Raw genomic sequence first — 23,139 nt, forward strand, 5'->3', positions numbered from 1 at the left:
ATTGTTAATTCGTTTACAAGCTGTGCGTCTAGCAATTGGATTGTTATTTTTTCAATACTATTTATTTTATAAGTTAGTTATTTACATTAACTTGTTAGTAGGTACCGTGTTAGTTTCTTAAGGTGATAAGTTCCCACTGCTGTCATTTAATTCAGACTGCAAACAACTTTATCCATCGTTTTGGTGGTATGCCGAAATAAATTTTGTTCGGCTAGTTTGTGTTGTGTGCGGTTTATCATATTATAGGTTATACCTTCAAATTTTAGGTACTAAATCATAGTATAAAATATCACTATATAAGTAAAGCCGAACAATACCGAGGGTTTTCAAAGTATTAATTTGTCAACCACGAAACCCTATAGACTCAGAACTTCACTGTGATATTAAATTACTTCACAGAACAATATTATAACTATCTGTCGGTTTACTTTGAATTTCACAGAATCAATTATTTGAATAAATATTAGACTTCCTTTTAATTAAATACTGTATTTTGATAGTCTATTGTAATAAAATAAGTTTGTATAAGTACTAAATCAATTTGATAACACTGTAGACTTTATTTAGATAGTTTAAGCACTGAGTGAGTGACTGAATGAGTTTTTTCGAACCAATCTTTGTCTTCAGTAATACTTAACTTAATAGTTTACCTGTGCCGTATTTACTTACAGGTAAACTATGTAGGGGTATAAAAATAGTATTATACCCCTACATAGTTTATTAAAGGCAGTTTAAAATTTAGACTGATTGAATTAGTTAGTAACTTTGGCATTTAAAATGAATTATTTTTAAATTAGTTTATTAACCGCTAAAGTTAAAATATTTAATTAATCTTATAATCTTAGAAAATAGCATTTAATCTCATAAACATAACTAAGTAATTAGTATACAATAAATTAAACAATTACCAAAACAAAGGCTTCTGTAATCTTAGTAATAATCAAATCTCTTAGTCCATTCTAAAACATGACTTCAAACAAACTTGAACTATTAAACAACTAATTCTAACTACAAGTCAAAAACATCAAATATATTTAAGAACACTTCTATCTCATGCAGACAAACCAATTATAAATTAATTTACAACGTATTATACAGATTACGATTATAATTGAAACACAACATGCGGGGTTTGTGCTAATCTAGTTGTTTAAGAAAATAGAAATGTATGCTAAATGTATTATTATGTATGTCTGTAAAATGTATGTATGTATAATTTATTTAGGAAATATTTGTTGGGATTTAAATTTTCTGATACATCCATGTTGGTGGTTATATAGAATGGATTATTTTGTGTACTTATTATATTTCTGTTTTATTATATAATGAATGCATAAGCTTATGAGCTTAGTAGTAGTAGAAGTTTAGTAATTTTTTATTAGTCATTTTACACCTAGGGACACGTCTTTCATTAGAAAAAATACATCGACTTCTTGGCAAATCCGCCAAAATTTATAAAGCTCTTTGTTCGAACAAGGGCTGGGAAATGGATTAAGTAAGCATTGTTTTTTCTCAACAACTTTGTATGTTATACATATTATGGTGATAAAAACTGAAAAAATATAATATGCTGCCGATTTAAATTAACCAAATTCGGTTGATTATGTATCGGGCAAATTCGGTCGTGTACCGCAGGCTTTTATAAATAGTTTCGTTTAATTAACGGCTCAGTTTCCAAATGAATGGCAATCAGTCATCCGTGAAAATGTGTTATTTAAACCCTTGTATATAAAACACTTAATATACTTGTAGCAAATTATTTACTATCAATTTTATAATGTTAGGTGTCTAGTTCAAAGTTTATTATACAGTATTTTTTTTTTTATGGATTGTCTACACTAGAGTCGCTGACGCGTCGACCAACTTTTTATTTTTTAAAAATATGTCGAGATTTTTAGAAACAAAGTCGACGACACCGAGAGACAGTGCATGACTTTGGTGTGGAGTCAACATTAGACATATCTAAAATCCATTCATTAAACTACGAGTTCTCTAATGCCTTATAATAAAAGTTATAATACAGGCAATCGTTTGTTAGTTTGTTAGTGGTGATTTTTCACTTTCATTCTCTCTCTCGCACTCACTCTTTCTAGCACTCAAGTTTGACACGTTTATAGATTTTTTCTTCTATTAGTTGTAGGTCAGTCTTTAATTAATCTCTGCCCTCCATCTGAGGTGTTTAAAGCCAAGCCAGCAAGAGAAACTTTTAGAGTAGTGCCTAAAGCACTTTCAAGCTAAGCTCTAATGCAATTATTTGAGCACTAATCTTTCAATGACATTTAGTTGCAACTTATTATTTAATTTAGCTTTGTTATATTAGCAACTACATATGCCGAATTTCAAGCAATTCCACTACCAGTAAAAACTCCAATACCGGTTTCACTATAAAACCCGGTTTTAAATACCGTTTATCAGCGCCGAGTTCGGTTTATTTCACGGAACCCACGGCACGTAGGTTTTAGTATTCAGTGAACAAAATGTTTGTTAGTACTAACTAGGGATGTTATGGATAAAGTTTCGGATGAATAAGAATATATTATAAGAATATATTAAGCACAAAACATCGATGAAATTATGCACGATGATTTTTTTTAATTATTTATTCAAGCTTAATTTACAATAGTTGTTTATAGGTAGATTTAGAGCATTATTTACCACTAAATCATTGGGTTAAATAAACTACGGTTATCCATAAATTTCGGATAGTTGCGATAATGTATGTTAGATTTAAACATTGTTAAAGCAAAAAGCGGAAAGGTCATCAACTTGCAATTCACCCCTTATCCGAAAAAAAATTCGCAGCTGCGGATATATTTTTTCGGATATCTGATAGTTTCGGTTACCGTTTCTCCATAACATCCCTACTACAGAGTACACAGTGAGTTTTTCATCTACGAATTTTTGATTATTCCGATTGGAAGCGGATTCATGCATTTTTGCGTGACGTGTTTCTCAATGACATTGATCCGGTGTTAGTTAGTGTTTGTTATTTAATATTGAGCCTTTCTTATACTCACGGTTTTCTATTAGACTTCCGTGCTGACCTGGGAAAAGAAAATGTCTCAATCAGCTGCTGATTTTACAATTTTTAAGGGGTTAGTTATATCACATTGTTTGAAATTGCGGTTAGTAAAGACACAAGAGGTTTTTTAAAAAAACGAAACCGGTTTTCAGATGACTTTGCTTATAGTCGTGTGTTGGTTCTTTCTTGTAAGTGATAAATATTGACACTAAAAAGTAGATCAGTTGTGCGGAATAAATTAAAACGTACCCCAAAACCCTTCAATCTTTCTACGCAGGGTGTTGTACTAGAACTACTTTTATTACTTCTTTGTTTAAATAAATCAGAGGAAATGGTCATTCATATGGGACAGCAAAATTGTGATGTAAATTAGATTATGTTTTTTGCAGGTACTTTTTTATAAAGATAGATAAATATTAAACTCGGTTCAATATATTATAACTAATTTAAAAAAGACGAAGCTATTGATTTATTTGTAAAATATCTTTCTTTATTTTACCTACATACATAGCTCTACTTTCAATATTCTAAAAGGTCGCAAGTCCTCAAAATTGCACCACAAAAATGAACTCTATTTCAACCAGACTCAAGTTGTTCTCTGAAACCGACACGGAATAATTACAACATGAAACAGAATTGTGCATTGTGCATGTTTCAAGCTATTATGTTCATTGTTTTGTTCATCACTAAGAATTATTTCGACAAACGCTTTAACGAAGCTACACCGTGTGGTAAATTTCATGAGCTGTATTCATTCTTTGACTACTATTGTGTACAGCTCTTGTTAGTGTTGTAATGTTTTTAGGTTGTCTTTAGTTATTTCGGTATTCGTATTATATTTTCGGTTGAGTTATTTTTAATCTTTCATTTTGTATATGTTGTGACGTAATTTTGTTTACACGTAATAAGTATATAGAATAACAGTTTTATATATAATGAGAGCGTTAATATCGTAATCCTTTAAAACAGATGTTAGTTTAAAAAGTATAATAGAATTTACGTGCTTTGTTAAAGTAAGGTAAAATGCTTTTCAAGCTCCAATAGAACTCAATGAATTCGACGTGCTGGTACTAGTTTGTATCTATTCTTTGATATGGGATAATACACCTGCTAATTTAAACAAATCTAAAAACACACTTGAGATTATAAAGCATTAATGCCCAAAACAATAGGATCTTCATCATCAAAAACAATCTAAACATCTAATTCAAAAAGACTGTCTCAATTACATTTAATTTTCGTAATACGTTCTTCAATTTGATGGCTTGTGAATAAGCCCGCATTAATATTTACCTGTTGTCCATTCAATTACCCAAATCTTCGTATTACAAAAAGTAATTTGCGTTAAAACTCTTACAAAAATATCTCTCTTTATCATTGTCTAGGATTTTCAAGATTTTGTTTGTTATAATCATGTTTGAAGACCTTTGAAGAACATTTTGACCTAATTTTGCATCTCTTTTCGTTTATGATCTCGCTGTAATATGATAAGCTTCAAAGACGGATTATCCTAAATGAAAAACGTTCAAGGGTAGGGTGAAGAAAGTGTTTAAATTTTAGAAGTTATAAGAGACATTATCTTATCATATTATATCAGTTCTATGTCATTATATTAGAAAACACATCAATTAGATTTTTTAAGAAACCAAGCTTCGAAATATTTCAATATAATTTTCTAGCAAACTTAATTCTTTTTTATCTTGGAACATCAAAACTTGTCATTTAACTGGCTACGAACCGTACCTATAATTAATAGTATTACTAATTCATAAATAATGTTCTTATATAAACTGTATCGAAAAGTACAATCCCTTATTCAATAAATCATTCCCTATCTGCGGAAAACTTCAGCTGTTTCACTAAAATAAAGCAGAAAGTAAACTTCCCCGTTCCCAATTATTTACCCATCAAAATGCACCCCGAAACCCGATTCTTGGAAAGGAGATCTTATCACAGTGAACGTTGCTTTATGTTGACGGACCGCGTTGCTAGGCAACGGCCGGAGCTCCCGCCCAGAATTGCATCGGCGAGACAAATTGAAATGCTAATTCGATTGCGCATTCGTAAATTATTTTTCAACGAAATGCAACTGTTTTGTAAAGGGATTCCAAGTGGAATTGCTTGAAACTGTACATTTTTATGTGTAGGTATTTTTGAAGTACCGCAGTGTTCTTCAAATAATTGTTAGGATTTAATTATAAGGTATGAAGTTTTCGTAGAATGGTTATTAACTTTTTAATAATATACAAGTCCAATTAGTTGTAGCTGATTAAACTTAGTATTTACACAGAAAACACTGCCAGTATCCTTCGAAGTCTATGTAATTTAGAACCTATGTAATTCATAACAGCAAATTTTTTTTTTTTTCATAAATACGGTTTGCTTGATATTAGAAATTTTCTTCGCCATTTATAAAAAAATATAAAGTGCAGTGCCTCGTAATTAAACACTTTCAAAAAGCGAAAACAATAAAAGTATTGTCTAGACTAGAAGAGAAGAGAAAAAGACATCATTAAGTAATAAAAATACTAAAGTACTTTTGTTTTCTAAGAAATTCAATTAATACTGAAAAATAAAATATATATCTCTTAAGAAAATTAACCTTTAATTGTCAACTATTGCTAGAGGGTATTCTTTGTTCGTCATTATTTTGTGTTTTTATTTTTCCATCGCATAAGTACCCAACGGACGCTGAATCTTTTGTGAGTTCAAATACAAATAGTAAATAACGAAAAATATGAAATTGACGTAAATGTTAGGAAAAGCGAGTGCTTTTTGTTAAAAAAGTGTGGTCCATAAAAGCCAACCTATTATGGACCACACTTTTTCCAAAGTTCCAAAGATCTATAGAATTAATAATATTTTAATGAAATTAATTACTTCCATTAATTTTTTGGAGTTTGTCTTCAAAGATACGATTGTTTAATAATATTATTTATTGAGATCTAGTCTCTAGTATGATTTTAAGTACCACGTTGATAAGTCTAATAATTTACACACATTAAATAAATTAGTTAAATCTAAAGTTCTTCCACGAACTTGTTCACTACTTTTTGTCTGTTCTGCCTCACGTACTTACATCATGAAATATCAAAGCTCGTTTTATACAAAAAATCGTATAATCATCTACGAGACTGTTCCCGAGGAGAAAATAGGCAATTTTTGTTACGAATGAGAATTCCTTTGGCGCGTCAAATATTTTATGTAAGGTGTTGCTTTGATGTGTGTATTGTCAGAATGGTATATTTCGGAGCAAAATGGAATAATATGAATCCTAAAAAGGGTTGGTCTAGGTTTATTTTTAATTATTTAAGATAACACTGTTTTGACATATTTGAGACTTCTGATAACATGTTTGAGACTTCTAGATATCTCTGTATAGAAACCTTACTTTGAAATTTAGTATAGTCTAGTATATAAAACATTTTTAATAAAAAAAAAGTATTAGTACTCGCTTGTTTCCGATTCAATAAGATTCCTTCTATAAGATGAAATGTGGAAGCTCAGTGGCTACAGGTATTTGACTTGATCGGATTTGCGGCGCGTCGATTTTGTGTCCCGCAAAACATCGGTGGCAATTTCACACCGGTATTGTTTGAAATTGCTTGCCAATACACCAAAATGTGCGGAACTATTTTCTTCGATTTTTTGACGATTGCTAGAAAATATATCGCACGGAATCTGTGTTCTAACCGGCAACTATAATCTTTAACGTTATAAACCTATAAAGTCCACATCTGAATTAATGAATCAGCAATTCGATCACTGCGTACATGTTCTTATACATTCACCCCAGAAAACCGCCTCCATTCACTCGCAAAGCCTCTCATTAATCGCCTTTCAATCATCCCTAGCGAAGGTCTTATCGTATATTTACGTAATATATTACGCCGTGGAATCACGTAATTTTGTGTGTAAATATGTATGTATACATGTAAACAAAGCTTTGTTTACATAGAGGAATAATGAGATGTAAACATTGTTTACACGGCAATGGCATGCAAGACGTCACAATGATTCGGTTTTTATGTAGATTTTTTGTACTGTGTAGTTTTCTGTAAATATCTGCATACTGAAAATGAATGTATTCACCACCTACTTATTTGAAGACCTAGTAATAAAATAATAAGGAAAAGGGACTGTATACAAAAGAGAATAATAAGTGTACAAAAGAACACAAAATAGAACAAAGAGACAACATCTAAACGAACAACAAAAATATAAAAGAAGAATAATTTAAAAAAGAAAAATAAGTGAAAATATTTTACAAAAGGAATCGATATTAAAAAAAAATACATGACAACAACAATATCAAAGAAAAAGAAAAAAAAAACAATATAAAATTCAGAATAGAGTTGAAAATTTAAAAATAAACAGTTCCACATTTAAATCATGATACTGTACAAGCGTTTGTGATGGGATGTTTTATAGTTTTCCTTTATTTACGACCAGTTACTTGGTTACAGGTTTTGAATACAAAATGTTAGTGGCTTGTGCCATTATTTTGTAAGTAAAATCTTTGTTACGTCTTTGTTTACTGATTCCTAGTATTAGAATACATTGTAGACTATAACTATTTATTATGAGGTACAACAAAAGATAAATAAAGACTTTATAAAGAGAGAGATTTTAAAACAGTAAATGCTTATAAAAATGTGCAATCATCAAAGTTTTTTTTTCTAATTGTGTGTCAGAAGTATTCGCAAAATTTGCTAAATATTTTATTTAGTCTGAGCTTAACCATAAAAGACAGACAAACTACAGGACGAAGCGTTTAGGGAATAATTAGGATCAAGCTTTCTAAGTATAAAAAATAAAAAACAATTTCAATCTAGATTTGTAAAAATAAATAAGTGTAAAGGGAAGGAAGCTATTATATACAAAATCCCATCAAAAACTACGTAGGGAAGTCCATTACAGAGTATAACTTGATAACTATGAAAAAGCAATCATATCAGGTCAGGTTCAGGCTCAGGTCTTCTCATTCAGTTTTGGTTTTAAATAATTATTTCAGAGTAACAAGACTTTGCTTGTATGAATTTTTTTTTTGCAGCAAGTGTATATTATAAAAATGTATGCAAATACTTCTCAGAAATAAAGTAATAGCTGGCAATTTTTCAGCTAAAACAATCTCACAATCACTTTGCTCACACAAGTTGTTACAACTACCAAAATAATAGTTATGGACTTGATTTAGTAATTTGTAATTTTTTCTCAACAATTGTGGTAAAAAAAAAATCTTTAAAACTGAGAAAGACTGTTTGCTTTATCATAGTCATCAAGTAATTAACATCTTATAACCAAATCGCGCGATTCAGCATCATATTTACAAATTCAATCGCCGAATTGCGCAATTTGGCGACAAATGATCACTTTCTGTATGGACAGTAATATTATACAAATGGAATATGTTACTCAAGCGTGATGTGTTGGATGCGCGGGAGTTGAAAATAAACGGCAACTGACGTGCACGAGATATGGCGATTATAGCAATGGTTTGATATATCAATTGATTTGATAAATTAAATTGATAAATATCTACGTAATCTGTGAAATGTTTTAATTATTTTATTTATGGCATGGAAGATGATTAATTTACAAAATGTGTAAATGATTTTAAAATATTTTGTTTGCTTATGGTATGAAAACTATACTGCTTTTTTTTCTTTTCTCTGTTTTGGGAGTCTTCTACATAAATGAGTGTGTATATATTTTGGTGTGTACTAAGAAGTGAGTTCTAAATCAATGGAAGATGGTTTTTAATGTTTATAATTTTCTTTTTTTTATTTGACGAATTCATAGCTCAAACTACACAGAACTTAATGATGACCACAAACATCTGGTATTAAAGATGGAATCGAATGATTTTCCAAAAATATTTACTTCTTTTTAATAAAAACTACTTGCAATCTATCCGATTTTTCTTTTAATCACTAAGATTAAAGTTAACAAAAGAAAGAACTTATATCATAAGTCTTGAATAAACCGATAATGTTTCCAATTAATTTGAAAGGTTCTTTTACGAACTAAAAACTAATAAACACAAGACAAATAAAAGTAAACGAGTTTATTTTATCGAATTTAATACTAAACTGTTTTCATTAAACTATTTTACTTTTAACCTTTGAGAGAAAATTTTACAAATATTATAAATGCCAAAGTTTGTAAATATGGATGGATGTTCGTATGGATGTACGTATGATTGTTATACTTCACGAATAAACTAGTGGATAGCTTATTATTATTACAGCCTGGAATAACAGTGACATTTTTTCTAAAAAATTAAAGGTATCCTAGACCTTTAACTTTTTAGAAAAAAATACACAATGTGACAATATGTATGGATGTTAATGAGGCAAGGGAAGTTTTTAAGAATCGTACCAAGTGGCATTCTTTGGTCTGTGCCTACTCTTCTTTTCCTCTCCGCCTCTTTAGAATAACGCGTGATTTTATTAATGTATAGAATGATGAATGATACTTTTTACCCCTTGTAATCTTTTCACGCGGGCGAAGTCGCGGAAAGAAGCTAGTTTTATATATAAATAACTTTCATCGTAAATCCACTTATTGCTTTAAATTGGCTTTTAAAAATCACTTTGTATACTTTGTAAATATAAGTGAAACATTTTAAATTTTCTAAAGCAAAGTTTGACTTCATTTTACAATTTTATAGAGGTTATTTGTTTAGACTGCGTTGGCATCCAGTAAATGTGTACCTATGTTTTTCAGTGGGCTTTCATGTTGATAGTATGTGATGGGAAAGTAAATTATTTTTATCTTTGGAGAAGTTATGGTGACAGCTGAACCATAGAAAAAATGTTGTTAAAGTTATAATAGTCCGTCTCATTAGTCAAGTATTTTATTAAATTACCTCATTATCAGTTATATTATTTAAATCTACGAACTACGATTTTTATTTCAGTTAAAAGTTTCAGTTTTGTTTTTAATATTAGGTTTATATTTAAAACAAGTTCTAGCTAAAAATTGCTTGTAATCTAAATTTCCATCGCTATAATCGCCGATTCGTATAGCCGTGCTTACTGGGAGGGGTGCCGTTGCGGGGCGCGGGGGGCGGCGGCGGGCGAGGCGCCTCTTCTCGCGGTGCGCCCGCGCCGCCCGGTGGACTCGCCACTGCAACATCAACCAACAGCTTAGTATTACAGTACTTACTTATGTTTATGATTACCTAGTACCTAGAAAACAACATGGCAATTTTCAGTTAGCTTGTGAGCGCGGCTACTGGCCGAAACGTCAAGCAAGGTAGATATTTGCTTTTATCCACAGGATATCCATATGATTTCCTATATAACATACATACTCATTATCATAAAAAAATTTGACTGTTTACAATCAGGTTCCCGATGATAACCAACGAAACCTTTACTAGAAAAAATATAAAATTTTCTATAGCCATTACAATAAAAATCGTAATGTGGCTTTTGAATTTAATTGCTAACAACCTGAACAGCAATATATGAAATACAGGCATGTAAGTTATTGCTCTGAATATCGGGTGACAACCCTAAAATATTCTCCTTTCCTGATAAATATTGTACCCTAACTCAGATTCAGTCGTGAAGTAAAAATGGGGATATAGGGCTCCCTAAATCTTTTCAAATGTAAATTGTGAGAGGTTTGGCCTACATCGTGCACCGCGACACACGGCATCTTAACATCTCAACCGAAAATCTTGAAGCCTTTCTTCAAGATTTTGTGTTTTCCGTAAGTAGCAAATGGAGAAAATAGTTGCAATTTATTATATGCACAAGTACATACCTATATGAAAAGTTATGGTTATTTCTAACTTTTATTGCTACTTAATTGAAACATTATCTTCAAAATTCCTTTTCCGTTAAGTGCGGAGTCAAAGTAGATAATTCAGAAATAATGACCTTAAATTAGTTTCAAAATATTATCAACAAGACGAAAAGTTAAAAACACTGAACTAAAAACATGTAATGTTCTAATAACTAAGAGAAACCACTTACTAACAAATTAGTTTATTTAAACGTTTAATCTAAATATTAACTTTATATACTTTTATCGGGCCTATAAATATATGCCATTATCTCATTTTGAGGGCGGCTGTGTGTAGGGTGACATAGGTGTGAACAGGGGACAAGTCCAGTGACTTGGCAAGGGTCTACATTAGGGCAAGTTGGAACTATTTATAGATCGTTTAGCTATACACTGAATATCAGGGCTGTAGACAAAATTAATAGATTCTTTACTATCAATCTCTAGGTAATTATCACATGTTTTTAAGGTTAAAGTGAATATAGTGACATCTTGCATTTCAGAAGGAACTTTTAAACAAGTTTTTGGACGAAAGCATAGTCCCTATATCGCAATTTTCCAACGTAGTAATAAGGCGTTTTAATGGTAAAAGTAAACACTGCAAAAACTTGCATGCCAGAGAAGTTCTAACAGTTTATAAAGTAAAGCAAAGTTTTAACTCACTGAATAATTTTTCAGCGTGATGATAGATTCTTGGCCGAACCACTACTTTATTCCGGACAGAGACTTTTGCCCATCAGTGGTGTCCCACTGCTGGGCAAGAGTGACTGTGTTTGGTTATATTTATTTTTCTTCTTAATCAATAGTAGCCCGAGACCAAAAACTAGTACGGTGTATTTCAAGAAAGAAACGTAACAATTAGAATTTATTTCGAGTCCACAGCTTGTTTCAAACGACAATAGTCAAGTTTTAAAGCACCCATTGTTGAGCTAAATTGTTCGTGTAACATTTCAGACATTTACAGACATTAAACCAAATGTCTTAATGAGAGAATACCCACAGTTTACTCACTTAAATTATTTTTTTTTTGAAGTACGAGTTATTTTTTTATGTTAGTTTGTCTTCAGTTAACATGTATAATATAATATGCAATAAATATTATTTTGTATTTTCTACCATTATAATAAATACAATGAATAAGCCCTTTTTTCTTTACGTCGATATTCAAATCAAAACGTACAAAATATAAATGCGAAATAAAAAATGTTTAACTTTTAAGACTAAACTACTAAATCTTTTCGATGGGCTGCGTAGACTTTTACTTCACGGGATCGTGTTGAACAACAGGCTACTTACATTGGCCCTAGCTTTTGTTCCAAATTATATTGGAGTCGGCTTCCAGTCTCACCGGATGCAGCTGGATACCATTGTTTTACATGGAGCGACTGCCTATCTGACCTCCACAACCCAATACCTGGGTTATAACACGATACCCTTCGGTAAGACTGGTACGTAAGGTAAGGTACTGGTGGTAAGGCTACTTATTTCGAACAAAAAACCACTCGTACAAGCGAAATAATTGGCAAATTCACGTTGTCTAAAGTTACAAGAACAATGTACTAGTATTTAATAACATCTTCCTAGCGCCACCTACAGGGTGTAGTCGCATAGTCACATAGTCTAGAGAGTTTCACACTAGCTTTCTAGTTAATTAAGTATTTATTTAAAATAAAGGATTATTTAGGTAAGAAACTTAGCCTGTAAAGAATTGCTTAGCAGCTACCACATGAACGTTTCGATTTGGCTTGAAGATGTTGAGCAGTTCATATTTTTTCGTAATTTATAAAATGAAAATTATTTTTTGCATCTGTTGTGGACATTAGTTAAAAATTTTCATTTCAAATTTCTGAATTACATTAGTTACATCTTAGTTCTTCTTCTGCTATCTAGTTGCTGTCAGTTATCATCGTGAAACAACCCTGTTACTGCTAAGACAAAAGGTCGAGAGAACAAATAACGGACAACCTAGTAAGAAGATTCCATCGATGCTATTTGAAATACATACATACATATACAAGTATTTATCACAAGGTATTTAAAGACACATTATATAGAACAATTTTAAAGTTGCCAAACAATTGGCACACAAGTATCAAAAGGGCCTGATCACACTACAGCACTTTCACAAGTATCAATTAGTCTAGCCAACAAAGGCATAGCTCAGTTCAACACTGCGCTAATCGCTATTACAATGGAGTACTATAGAAGCGTAATGGCATAACCGACGAATTATCCGATAAGCCGCTTACGTCATTCTATCGCGCGTTACAGTTAGGTTTATGGCTAATGACTGCGTTAGTATGAAAGGAAATATTACTTTTGAGTATGACTTTATCACTTTACAGTATTGTTTTTTCATTTAATCCTTAGCCTGATTGAGTTTCTCACTGCTGGGCAAAGGCTACCCCCCGTTCCTTCAAAGTCCCACTATCTGCGGCAAGACCAATCCTTCTCAAATGCGTTCAGGTCAGTCCGCCGCCTTCGCTTGGGTCTCCCGCAAATAAGTGTAATTTTAATCTAATTGAATAACAAAAGCAAGCTATCAAAAGTAAATCAAAACATTCTGCCCGGAAACATAACTCTTGCAGTTATATTTCCGGGCAGAAAAAAATCTCTGAAAAATCTATCAAACCTGTAGTCACCTTGCTACATGAACAATAAGAATACAAAGATTTAGAGAAAGATTTTATAAAAATTGGCAAAAAGAAAGTTGAAAAGGAAAATATGAAGAAAATACAGGTCACATAAAAGAGGAAAACTATCGACAGTTTACATCGTAATAAAAATAATGCAGACTGCGAAATGGAATACAATAAAAGTAAACAAGTATTTCTGATTAAAATTGTATACGTAAATTTAATTGAAACCACTTTCATGTAAAAGCAAACTTTAATGTACACGTCAAAGAGGAAACCAGCAATAAACAGAGTCTGTCAACAGACCGACTAACTGAACGCAGTCATGAATGAAATACAAGCCGTAATGGATGCAAAAATTAGAAAAACATTGGACGTTTAGCCATTCTTTTTAAAAGTGGCGAAGCTTTTATTGATGCAAGGAAAAGAAAGAACAGTACTTACCTCCGGTTTCTGAGTACATTTAGCGGTAGTTTATCTATTCAATAGCGTAAAAACTCATATAAAAAAACGCTATTGCATAGATAAACTACCGCTATGTACCTTAGAAACCGGGGGTTACTGTGACATTTTAAGTTTACTTTATCACGATGTTTTGTTTCAAATGGATAGTGCTTGCGTAGGCATAGGGTTTTGAGACGATGACGATGTACCTGTGTAATAACAGGGCACGGTGTTCAAAATACGATGGAGTAGAACTCGAGCTGTTTGTGGGCTTTAAAGTTTAGTAATCTGCTCGTGTAGTATCTACTGCTTGTATAATGTAGACTAGTCTTATAAGACACAAATCGCGTCATCACAAGTGAATGAAAACCAACTAAAAATGTAGTTTGTTGTATTATCAAAATATCTTTCTAAAATACAGCTTTAACAAGACGAGTGCCGTCGTTAAGCAGAGGTTATACATCTTATGTTCAAAACAGCACCACAAATATATCAAACCGTAAACAGAAAATATATCCGACAAAATATGAAACGGAGCACTTTATCATTCGAAATAGCCGTATTTTTCTTCCTGGAAAATATAAACTGAAACCGGTCTAATTTTGTTTCATTCAAATCGTTGAACTTTATTTGTACGGTACAAAGCTCGAGTCCATACAAAATCACAAAGGTCGCTTTGAGCAGAATTCTGTCAGTCCTTGTTTATCTCAGTTTCTAACAGTTCATCTGTGCCTTTGAATCCGTAACCATAATTAAAGTACCGTAGCCAGTATGGTTTCGAAAGAGAAACATCGAAGTGAACATTTCGAATCGTAGATAACTTTGTTTGATACCGAACTTAAAGAGAATTCAATCTCTTTGCCAAATGATTGGGCTCGAATACCTTAATTATACCTTTGGGGAAAGCGACGATGTTTAAATAAGTTCTTCTTATCACTTTTAAATTATCTTCTGTGATTTCTGGACAATGTCGTGTTTTACAATTCTGTCTCGATTGTAACAGTTCTTTAAATGAATTTTTCGAGTGGAAAGTTTTTATTGCGTCGACTGATACTGTAATTATGTACATTTGTACATTCAAACAAGAAATCTAATATATAAAATTCTCGCGTCACAGTTTTCGTTGCCATACAATTTTGAGAGCATATTGAGTAGGACTAAGAATGGGCCAACATCTATTTTTCATACCCCTAAGTGACACCATTTTTTTTTTTATTTTTATGGCAAAACAACGTTTCCCGTGTCACCTAGTTTAATTATATTATTACCTACAGGCTACAGCGTCGTTATAAACATTCGATGACTTCTACCGTTCTTTTGTATTTGCATTTTTTTAAATATATTACTGTCACACTGATGGGCAATGGTCTCCAGCCAAATTAAGGGAGGGGTTTTGAGTCCACTACACTGGCCAAGTGCGGATATAGGAAACTTTGCATGCCCTCAATAATGGCGATGATCAAATTTTAAATAAAAATGATCGAGGCAACTCGATAGCTATCTCTATATTCTGCAATAGCTAGACTTAAATGTTTTCAATGCGAATGAAATATAAATATTATTTAGAAGTGTAGTTTCCCTCAGTGTTTTTATTTTGATACAGTTTTCATTCAATTTCCATTTTGTTTTATTCATGTAGAAATAATATTTGTGTTTATTCAGATATGCAATTATTTCATCGTGTAGTTTCATGACGAATATTCCTACATACACACGCACTATAGCAGCAGAACTTAAGAACAAACTGATTTTTGATATCAAATCATTTAAGTTTGTTTAATTGTAATTTCCTCAGTTGCCTTCAATTTGGAATCTTTATTTATGCTAATGTTTTTTTCTGAAATGTGCGTTTGTATACACCATAATTTGACACACACTTGTTACATATTAAACAATCCTGCCAAATTCTACATTAGACATTTAATCTGAACTGCATATTTACATTCACATTTTTTATCGCGTTCAGTGCCTCATAACAAAACCATCTTATAATATTTACGGTTTCAATCTTTTCAATAAATCTATGAATTTAAATGAAATCTCATTTCCTATCTGTTCAGGATAGGTTACTTGCAACACAAAACTACTAAGAATTTCAATTTCCTCTTGTTCCGTTGGTTTTCAATATTTGTCGAGGGCATTGTTCTAGCGGAAACTTCGCAACTCGTATTATTTTAACGTCACAAGTTTTATGGGATAAGAAACTTTCTAGTTTTACAAGTCGTGACTCTTGTAGTTTTGTTTGGACGTGGTAATGTTAACAAGGATTTAAAGTTTGTATCTACATATCTACGTTCTATTCTATTCTCCGTTTTTGTGAAAGGTGGAAATAAAGTATGTATCTAAGTTGGGTACCTATGCTTTGCATATAGTAAGTCGGATTCGGCATAAATAGTGCCAAGCAGCCGCACTAAATACTTAAAAATAGTTCGTTGACAGAATAATCACGAGCTTAAAATTTGAGCTTAATATCAACAGAAATAATTATAATTGACATGAGTATACTATACCTATCCTCCCTGTAATCCTACCTAGCTACTTTAGTACCACTGGAAATTTGATATTATGTCAGTAATTTCAAATAACATTTTTTTAAAGCAGGTATTGTGTAAGTACAATAATTTACAAACATAACAAATATTTACTTTAATAAGCACATCGACAACGTTATTTGTCCACTATCGTACACGGTATCAGTAGCTCGGGTGTCGCGTGAGCTGTCATTAATAACCCGCTCTGTGCAACATCGTACATTTATCATTTACTGCGTTGTACGTAAAAATAAGTACTTCAAACTTTATGTGTCTCTTTACTCGGTCTTTATATAAATGTACCTAAACAACTACCAACTTTTGTAACGCGATTATTTGGATTCCAAGTCAATTGAACGAGCTAGCCTATTGATTAAGTGTTAAACTGCGATTGAAAAGTCACAAGAATTTAAGCATCACTGAAGTGAACTAACCTTCACCTTCAGCCATAGAGCGAAATGGAAAAGACAGTGAAATTAAACATCTGGACAAAAGCGTCTTTTAAAGAGATGTTGAATTTGTAGTAACTTTAGACTTTCCTAACCTTGTATTTTACTATATAATCTACAATAATAAAACCCTCTATTTGTTCACTATCGAGTACAGTATCAGTAGCTCGGGTGTCGCGTGAGCTGTCATTAATATCCCGCTCTGTGCACCGCCGCGCCGTGCATTCATCATGTACTGCGTTGTACGTAAAAATACGACTGAGAACTTAATTATATTGTACGTAGTCTATATCATCATTACTCTTAATTTTGTATATAGAATACTATTACTCGCATTCTTACGCAATTTTATAAGATTACTCATTAATGAAGTTTCGAGTTCGAATCCTAACCATTGCATTATTGAAGCGAGCCTACTCGCAAAGCAAGCTATTGAGTGAAATCATACTTTTGGAAAAATTAACTCCTCTAATAAACAAACGTTGTATTTGCAATTTAAACATAAACACTAATTTTTGTCCTACCCAAGTATGTACAATATTCGCTCTCGTTTGGGAGGAGACCTTTGCCTTGCAGTAGGACAGTAATGGGTAAAAAAAGGACAATAATAAAAACCCTCTATTTGTCCACTATCGAGTACAGTATCAGGAGCTCGGTTGTCGCGTGAGCTGTCATTAATATCCCGCTCTGTGCACCGCCGTGCATTCATCATGTACTGCGTTGTACGTAAAAATACTCGTACCAGCTGACTTAATTAAAACGCATCGATCGAACTGACTTGTGATACTGGGCTTTGTGTTGTGGATTTTGTTGTACATTGCTTTGTTTGTTGGTGTTGGTACAAATAATTGAAGCAAGTTTTTACTCTAACCAATTGATGTCTGTGCATAATCAAACGAAGGCAATAGGTACAACACATTATTCCACCATTTCAATAAGTAGTTATAAGCTAAATTAATTTTCGAAACTTTACGCAATAATTTCTCACCAAGGCAATCTAGGTAGGATATTTATATTGCCTTGCCTGGTACCTACCGGTGCAGCCTACAGTTTCCATAAGTTGATTTGCCTAGATATTTCAAATTGAAATAATCTTTCTGCATTAGCGTTATTTAGTTTATATAATGGAGTGTAAAAGGAATATAAATAAATTATTATAAACAGTTTCATTTACTAAAATGAAATCTCAGTCGTTTACCTACGTATTTTTTACTTAGTTAATCATCAATCAGTCAAATGTAATGAAAACCTAAAATACCAAACTAGTCTTAATTTCACTTTTATTGTTATAAAAAAAATGTGCCTCGTTTCTAAATAATTATTGTCCCCACCAAGTCCTTTACTCACAGATAAAGGAAGGAAAAACATCAGATGTTTACCTGAAACAAACAATACAATTTGTTAATAAAACAATTACAACCATTCACGTCGGAACATCGTATTCTTTTCAATATTACGTTTCATTTGTTACTCTTTTGTTGTCTTTTCATTATAATTATTTCGCTGCTATTGTTTTGGTATTGCTAAGGGGATCTTTCATTGGTGAATCCTTGTTCTACGCGATGGATGAACGCTACGCGGCGTATGAACGCTACGAGCGGATGAACGCTACGCGACAGAAGTATGCTACGCGACGCGAAGATGCAAATGCAACGATCGTGAAGTGCTACGCGTTACATGAACACTACGCGATGAATGACCGCTACGCGACGTTAAATTGCATACCAAAAAGATCGTGACGTGCTACGCGACGCGGCGCTGCGAACGCATCTATTGTGAAGAGCTCTTAACGCGTAGCTACAAACGTGACGAAAAACAAACGATTTAACGTAAGTATTACATAAAATAAGTTTTGTGCAGGCAAGTATAAAACTTTAAATGCAACGGTTGGCTAGCTTAATCTGTATCTATTTCCTCACTGCACTGTTACACGGAAGTAGTTCAAGTTATAATGCCAGACTTTCGCATGCTCTCTGCATCTGCTGCAAATATTATAACAGGTGCCAGAGCAATGTTTGTTTCAAAATTGTAAACAGCTGTGACGTGCTTAGGAAATACCTACATTTTAGAGAATTTTGGACGTTGAAACTAATTCCTTTCATTACTGAATTCAAGCTTAATAAATAATTACATTGGAAATATAAATTGACTACATGCTTTGTTTGATTACTGAAGCGATACATTTTGTAACGGGACTGGGAGAACAAAAAAGTTTAACACAAACATTTGTGGTTCCAATAATTTTGCTTTGATTGAAATTTCATTGACTCGTTGAACCTCTCTCGATTTTGTTTTTTTTTATTGTAAACGGAATTTGTGGAAAAATATGTTTTCAATCATGACCTATTTACTTTCTAGCTTATCAAATTTTGAGAACCTATTTATTGACAGTTAAAACAAAAGAATCTTCATTATAATAATGTAATTCAAAGTCAAAGTAACCATTCTAAAGATTTTTATCATTGAACTGTAGCTCGAATCTCTACCACTACGGACTATCGAAAATTTGCTATCGATAATTTGTTGTATGAAGATCTTATCAAAGCTTCCAGCGAGTGCCGTAAGAACTACATATTTATGCAGTATTATTTTAAACGTCAAACTCTCGATAGTCGTAAGCCAGTACACTTTTGAAAATAGCGCTACTATTTACATTTTGAGCACCAATCATATGACAATTATTTGTTAAAACGTATTTACACCTCCGAAAAGCATACTTGAATTTTTACCGATTTTAAAAGCACAATCGTCACCAGAAACGAAGTGGAATAATTCATTTTTTATTAAATTTCAAAGAATTTCATCTTTCTCATTTTCAGCATAACTTTCGTAAGGCTTCAATGTCTACGAATGTCCGTAATTCGTATTTTCTGGGAATAACTCACGAATGTTTTCAGTTTATAAAAAAATCAATATGACTGGGAATTTGAGTGTGTCATTTAAATTGAACCGTATGTGAAGGGCTTAAGGGGGCTTATTGTTTGTGACGTGTGTTGCACACGTAGAGAAATGAGCCTGCGAAGTTAATTCTGTATATATTTTATTATTTAGAATTGTAAATTTTTGTTTACTCTGCACGACAGCCTTGATTTTTGAGATGGCGGATGATAGTATGTAAATCGCGGCTGCGTTACAATTTCTGTGGAAGTATCTACGAACTTGAATTAAAAACCGCGGCGAATCTTAATTTGTGTAACTTTAATACGTGTTTACAGCAATTGAAATGATTTTAACCCTATTAAACCGAGATAAATTAATAAAATTATATTCAAATAAATGAAATATGAGATGACAAAATTCATAGCTTTGAATAAAGCAAAAGAAAGTTTAACCCCCACGAAAACAGCGTATTTTGTCATGTATGAAGCAATTAATGTAAGACTAAGAAGTAAACCTAAATAACACTTTGCTTTATACTAATATCTACTATAATCCCAATACCTAATCAATACATATCGGAGTACATCGGAAGGAAAGCAAAAACCGATTAATTAACTCACCCACACAAAACACATTTTCCTTTCACACGATATCTAACACATTGTACGAGTACGCAATATTTTTGTTTCGCACCCAATTTCATACGAAAATAACCACCGTTACAAGCACATAATGGCTTCACGTAACGTTTAACCTTTCATTTATTGATACAAATATGTTTTGTGTTGTTTGCTAAGAAAATGATAATGTGGAACGAGTTTCCTGAGGTCAGAAAAGGTAGCGATTAGAAGAAATCGGTAGGTGTAGCGAATTATATCAATAGAAAAATGTTATTGCTAAAGAAACTACAGTAGGTGGTTCCTTATTAGTCGGTAAATATTTAGAAATATGTTTCTTTTTGTTATTTTAGTCAAACAACTACGCAACTACAAAATTAAGTCGCAAAAATGTTTTCGGCAAAAGACGACAGTAAATTATGTATTAATTATCTATCATGTTGATTGGTATTGAAGTGGAATATTGTGGTAACGATATGATTACAAGGAACAAGCTTTCTAACATCCTATATTTTAATTATAATTCAATCAAACAAATCTAAAACTTTACAGCTGCAGAAAAAGGAAAAATATATTATTTCTAAAAGCATCTAAGTACGTTCAGTCACGTGTAACTTTATTTCGAGAACGAGTGTCCTTCAACATTCAATAAAAGGATTGATTATGCAACGCATTACTAAAAAGTGTCCTAAAGAACTTATACAAAAGGGTTTTGTCCGTTCTTCAGTTATTCCGCTTTGGATCCAAATCCTTCAAGTACAAAACTTAGTTGTCTCGAATCTCCTGAGGCGGTATTGTATACTCACGTTGTGCAGTTTCTCTTGAGAATGTTTGTAAAGAAGTTTTTATGGGACTTTATTGATACATACGTTATTGGTAAAACGCAGTTTTCGAAAAGTTGAGTGTTGTAGCTATATTTAATTTATTAATAGAGTTTTGAATAATTTATTGGTTCAATGAAAAACCTTGACTTTAAATACATTTTACTGATTTTAATAATGTGTAATAAATAAAAGTTAATATATAAAAAGTTTGTAATCACATTATTTATACTCATTTCGTATGTACGTTTAACTTCAATACCAAAGTTGTTTTTAGTACATACGGTATATATTTGCAATCATTGACATAATGTAAGAATATTTTAAACTATGATTTTCAATCTTAGTACTATCGTGTCTTTTTTATGTCAAAAGTCTGACAGCTGATAAGTCTTTACAAAATATTTCCTAAAAAAATCGCAAGGCGCGTTTTTCATCTATACTAATATTATAAAGCTGAAGAGTTTGTTTGTTTGATTGTTTGTTTGTTTGTTTAAACGCGCTAAACTCAAGAACTACTGGTCCAATTTGAAAAATTATTGACAGATTACAGTGTTAGATAGTCCGTTTATCGAGGAAGGCTATAGGCTATTTAACATCACGCTACGACCATTAGGTGCGGAGTAGCAACGAAAAATGTTACAAAAACGGGGAAAATCATGACCCATTCTCTCTTCGGTGACGCAAGCGAAGTTGCGCGGGTCGACTAGTGCAAAATATATCGCTAACTCTTTTCAATAGTGGTAGAAAACGTTTAATCAAAACTTGCACTTGCATAAGTGTTATTCTAAAACTTCATTTCTTAAAGCCCTGCAACTTCAATCCTCGTTTCTATCGAACCACGGCACGTGACTAAAACATGCAGAAAGTTAACGGTGTGGAGTCAAGGCGTCACGTGGACTCACGTGTTCGACTAGTTCTTGAGAGAAATGTGGGTAACTATTGAATCAGGTAGCTTGTGGGTTATGTTATAACTTATGTATTGAAGGTACCTTATATTAAAATGATGAACATATTATGTATGAGGATATTTGTGATATTTCTTATCTAATGTAACTCCTGTTAAATACTTGAATAACTCTTAATTAATCAGCTTTAAGGTCGTTAATATTTGTCTCTTATTATTTGACTAGAAGGGAAACCAAATAAGCGCAAACAGAACGCAATATTTGATAACGAAAGTATCATAAACCGGACTGTAAACTGAAATATGCATCAAATGATTGTATTTGCATTGTAAAGGGACCATGTATAATATCATGCATATTGATATAACTTCAGAGCATTTCACGTAGCTACACCACTGTAACAACTCTTAAAGAAATCATAAATAAACGTAAGTCTCCCTTGCTTTAAATCTCAGCCATATTTCTACGTGTAAAGACCATCTTTTCCACAAGTGATCCCGACGTAAAACCGCCAGTTTATAAACATCTCGATGAGAAACTATATCGTAGTTTACGTGTGGGACGAATGCTCTGTTATAAAAATGCCAATAAACGCTGAACTAGCGGAAATAGCGCAAGTAGCAGGACGCAGCGGGGTTTATAGTTCCTCCTCCTTTAATATGAATGCAAAGACGTTCAGATTTTATGGATGGATGCAGATTTAATGTTATTTAAGATTAAAAAATTGCCGAGTGTTTGTTTGCTTGTCTTGCACGTCAAAATAGTGCAACAAACTAAGAAAACAAGTTTTTTATCTGATGCACTGTTTTGATATGCAAAAAGAAGCCCCTAAACTTTATACACAAAGCAAAAATAATTCAACTTTTTATGGAAGTATATTGATATAGTTCCAGTAATAGAGGGGTCTGGAAATAAAGGGGAGAGTTTTTGATCAGCAGTGGGACACATAAGCGGTCGCGGTAGCGGTAAAAAAAATATCCTAAATTAAATATAAAACGAAAAAGTAGTTTAGCCTGCTAGCCTAGGGACAGATA

The 23,139-nt window shown here is 32.4% G+C and overlaps 1 protein-coding gene across 19 annotated transcripts in view; it reads right to left on the reverse strand.

Moving 5' to 3' along the window:
- Pde1c (Phosphodiesterase 1c) overlaps positions 1 to 23,139 on the reverse strand; it is a 519,661-nt gene that overhangs the window by 46,131 nt on the left and 450,391 nt on the right. For 11 of the 19 annotated variants that reach the window (XM_076136582.1, XM_076136583.1, XM_076136567.1 and 8 more), the window contains 2 exons: positions 10,064 to 10,153; positions 3,018 to 3,044 (listed from right to left, as the gene is read on the reverse strand). The exons of 2 other annotated variants lie outside the window; for them this stretch is intronic. In XM_076136582.1, coding sequence (XP_075992697.1) covers positions 3,018 to 3,044; positions 10,064 to 10,153 — 117 coding nt within the window. The remainder of the gene's footprint in view (positions 1 to 3,017; positions 3,045 to 10,063; positions 10,154 to 23,139) is intronic. 6 more of the 19 variants (XM_076136584.1, XM_076136568.1, XM_076136578.1 and 3 more) reach the window with 2 other exon arrangements.

This window comes from Anticarsia gemmatalis, chromosome 3 (genome assembly GCF_050436995.1).
Source record: "Anticarsia gemmatalis isolate Benzon Research Colony breed Stoneville strain chromosome 3, ilAntGemm2 primary, whole genome shotgun sequence".
Taxonomy (NCBI): Eukaryota; Metazoa; Arthropoda; class Insecta; order Lepidoptera; family Erebidae; genus Anticarsia; species Anticarsia gemmatalis.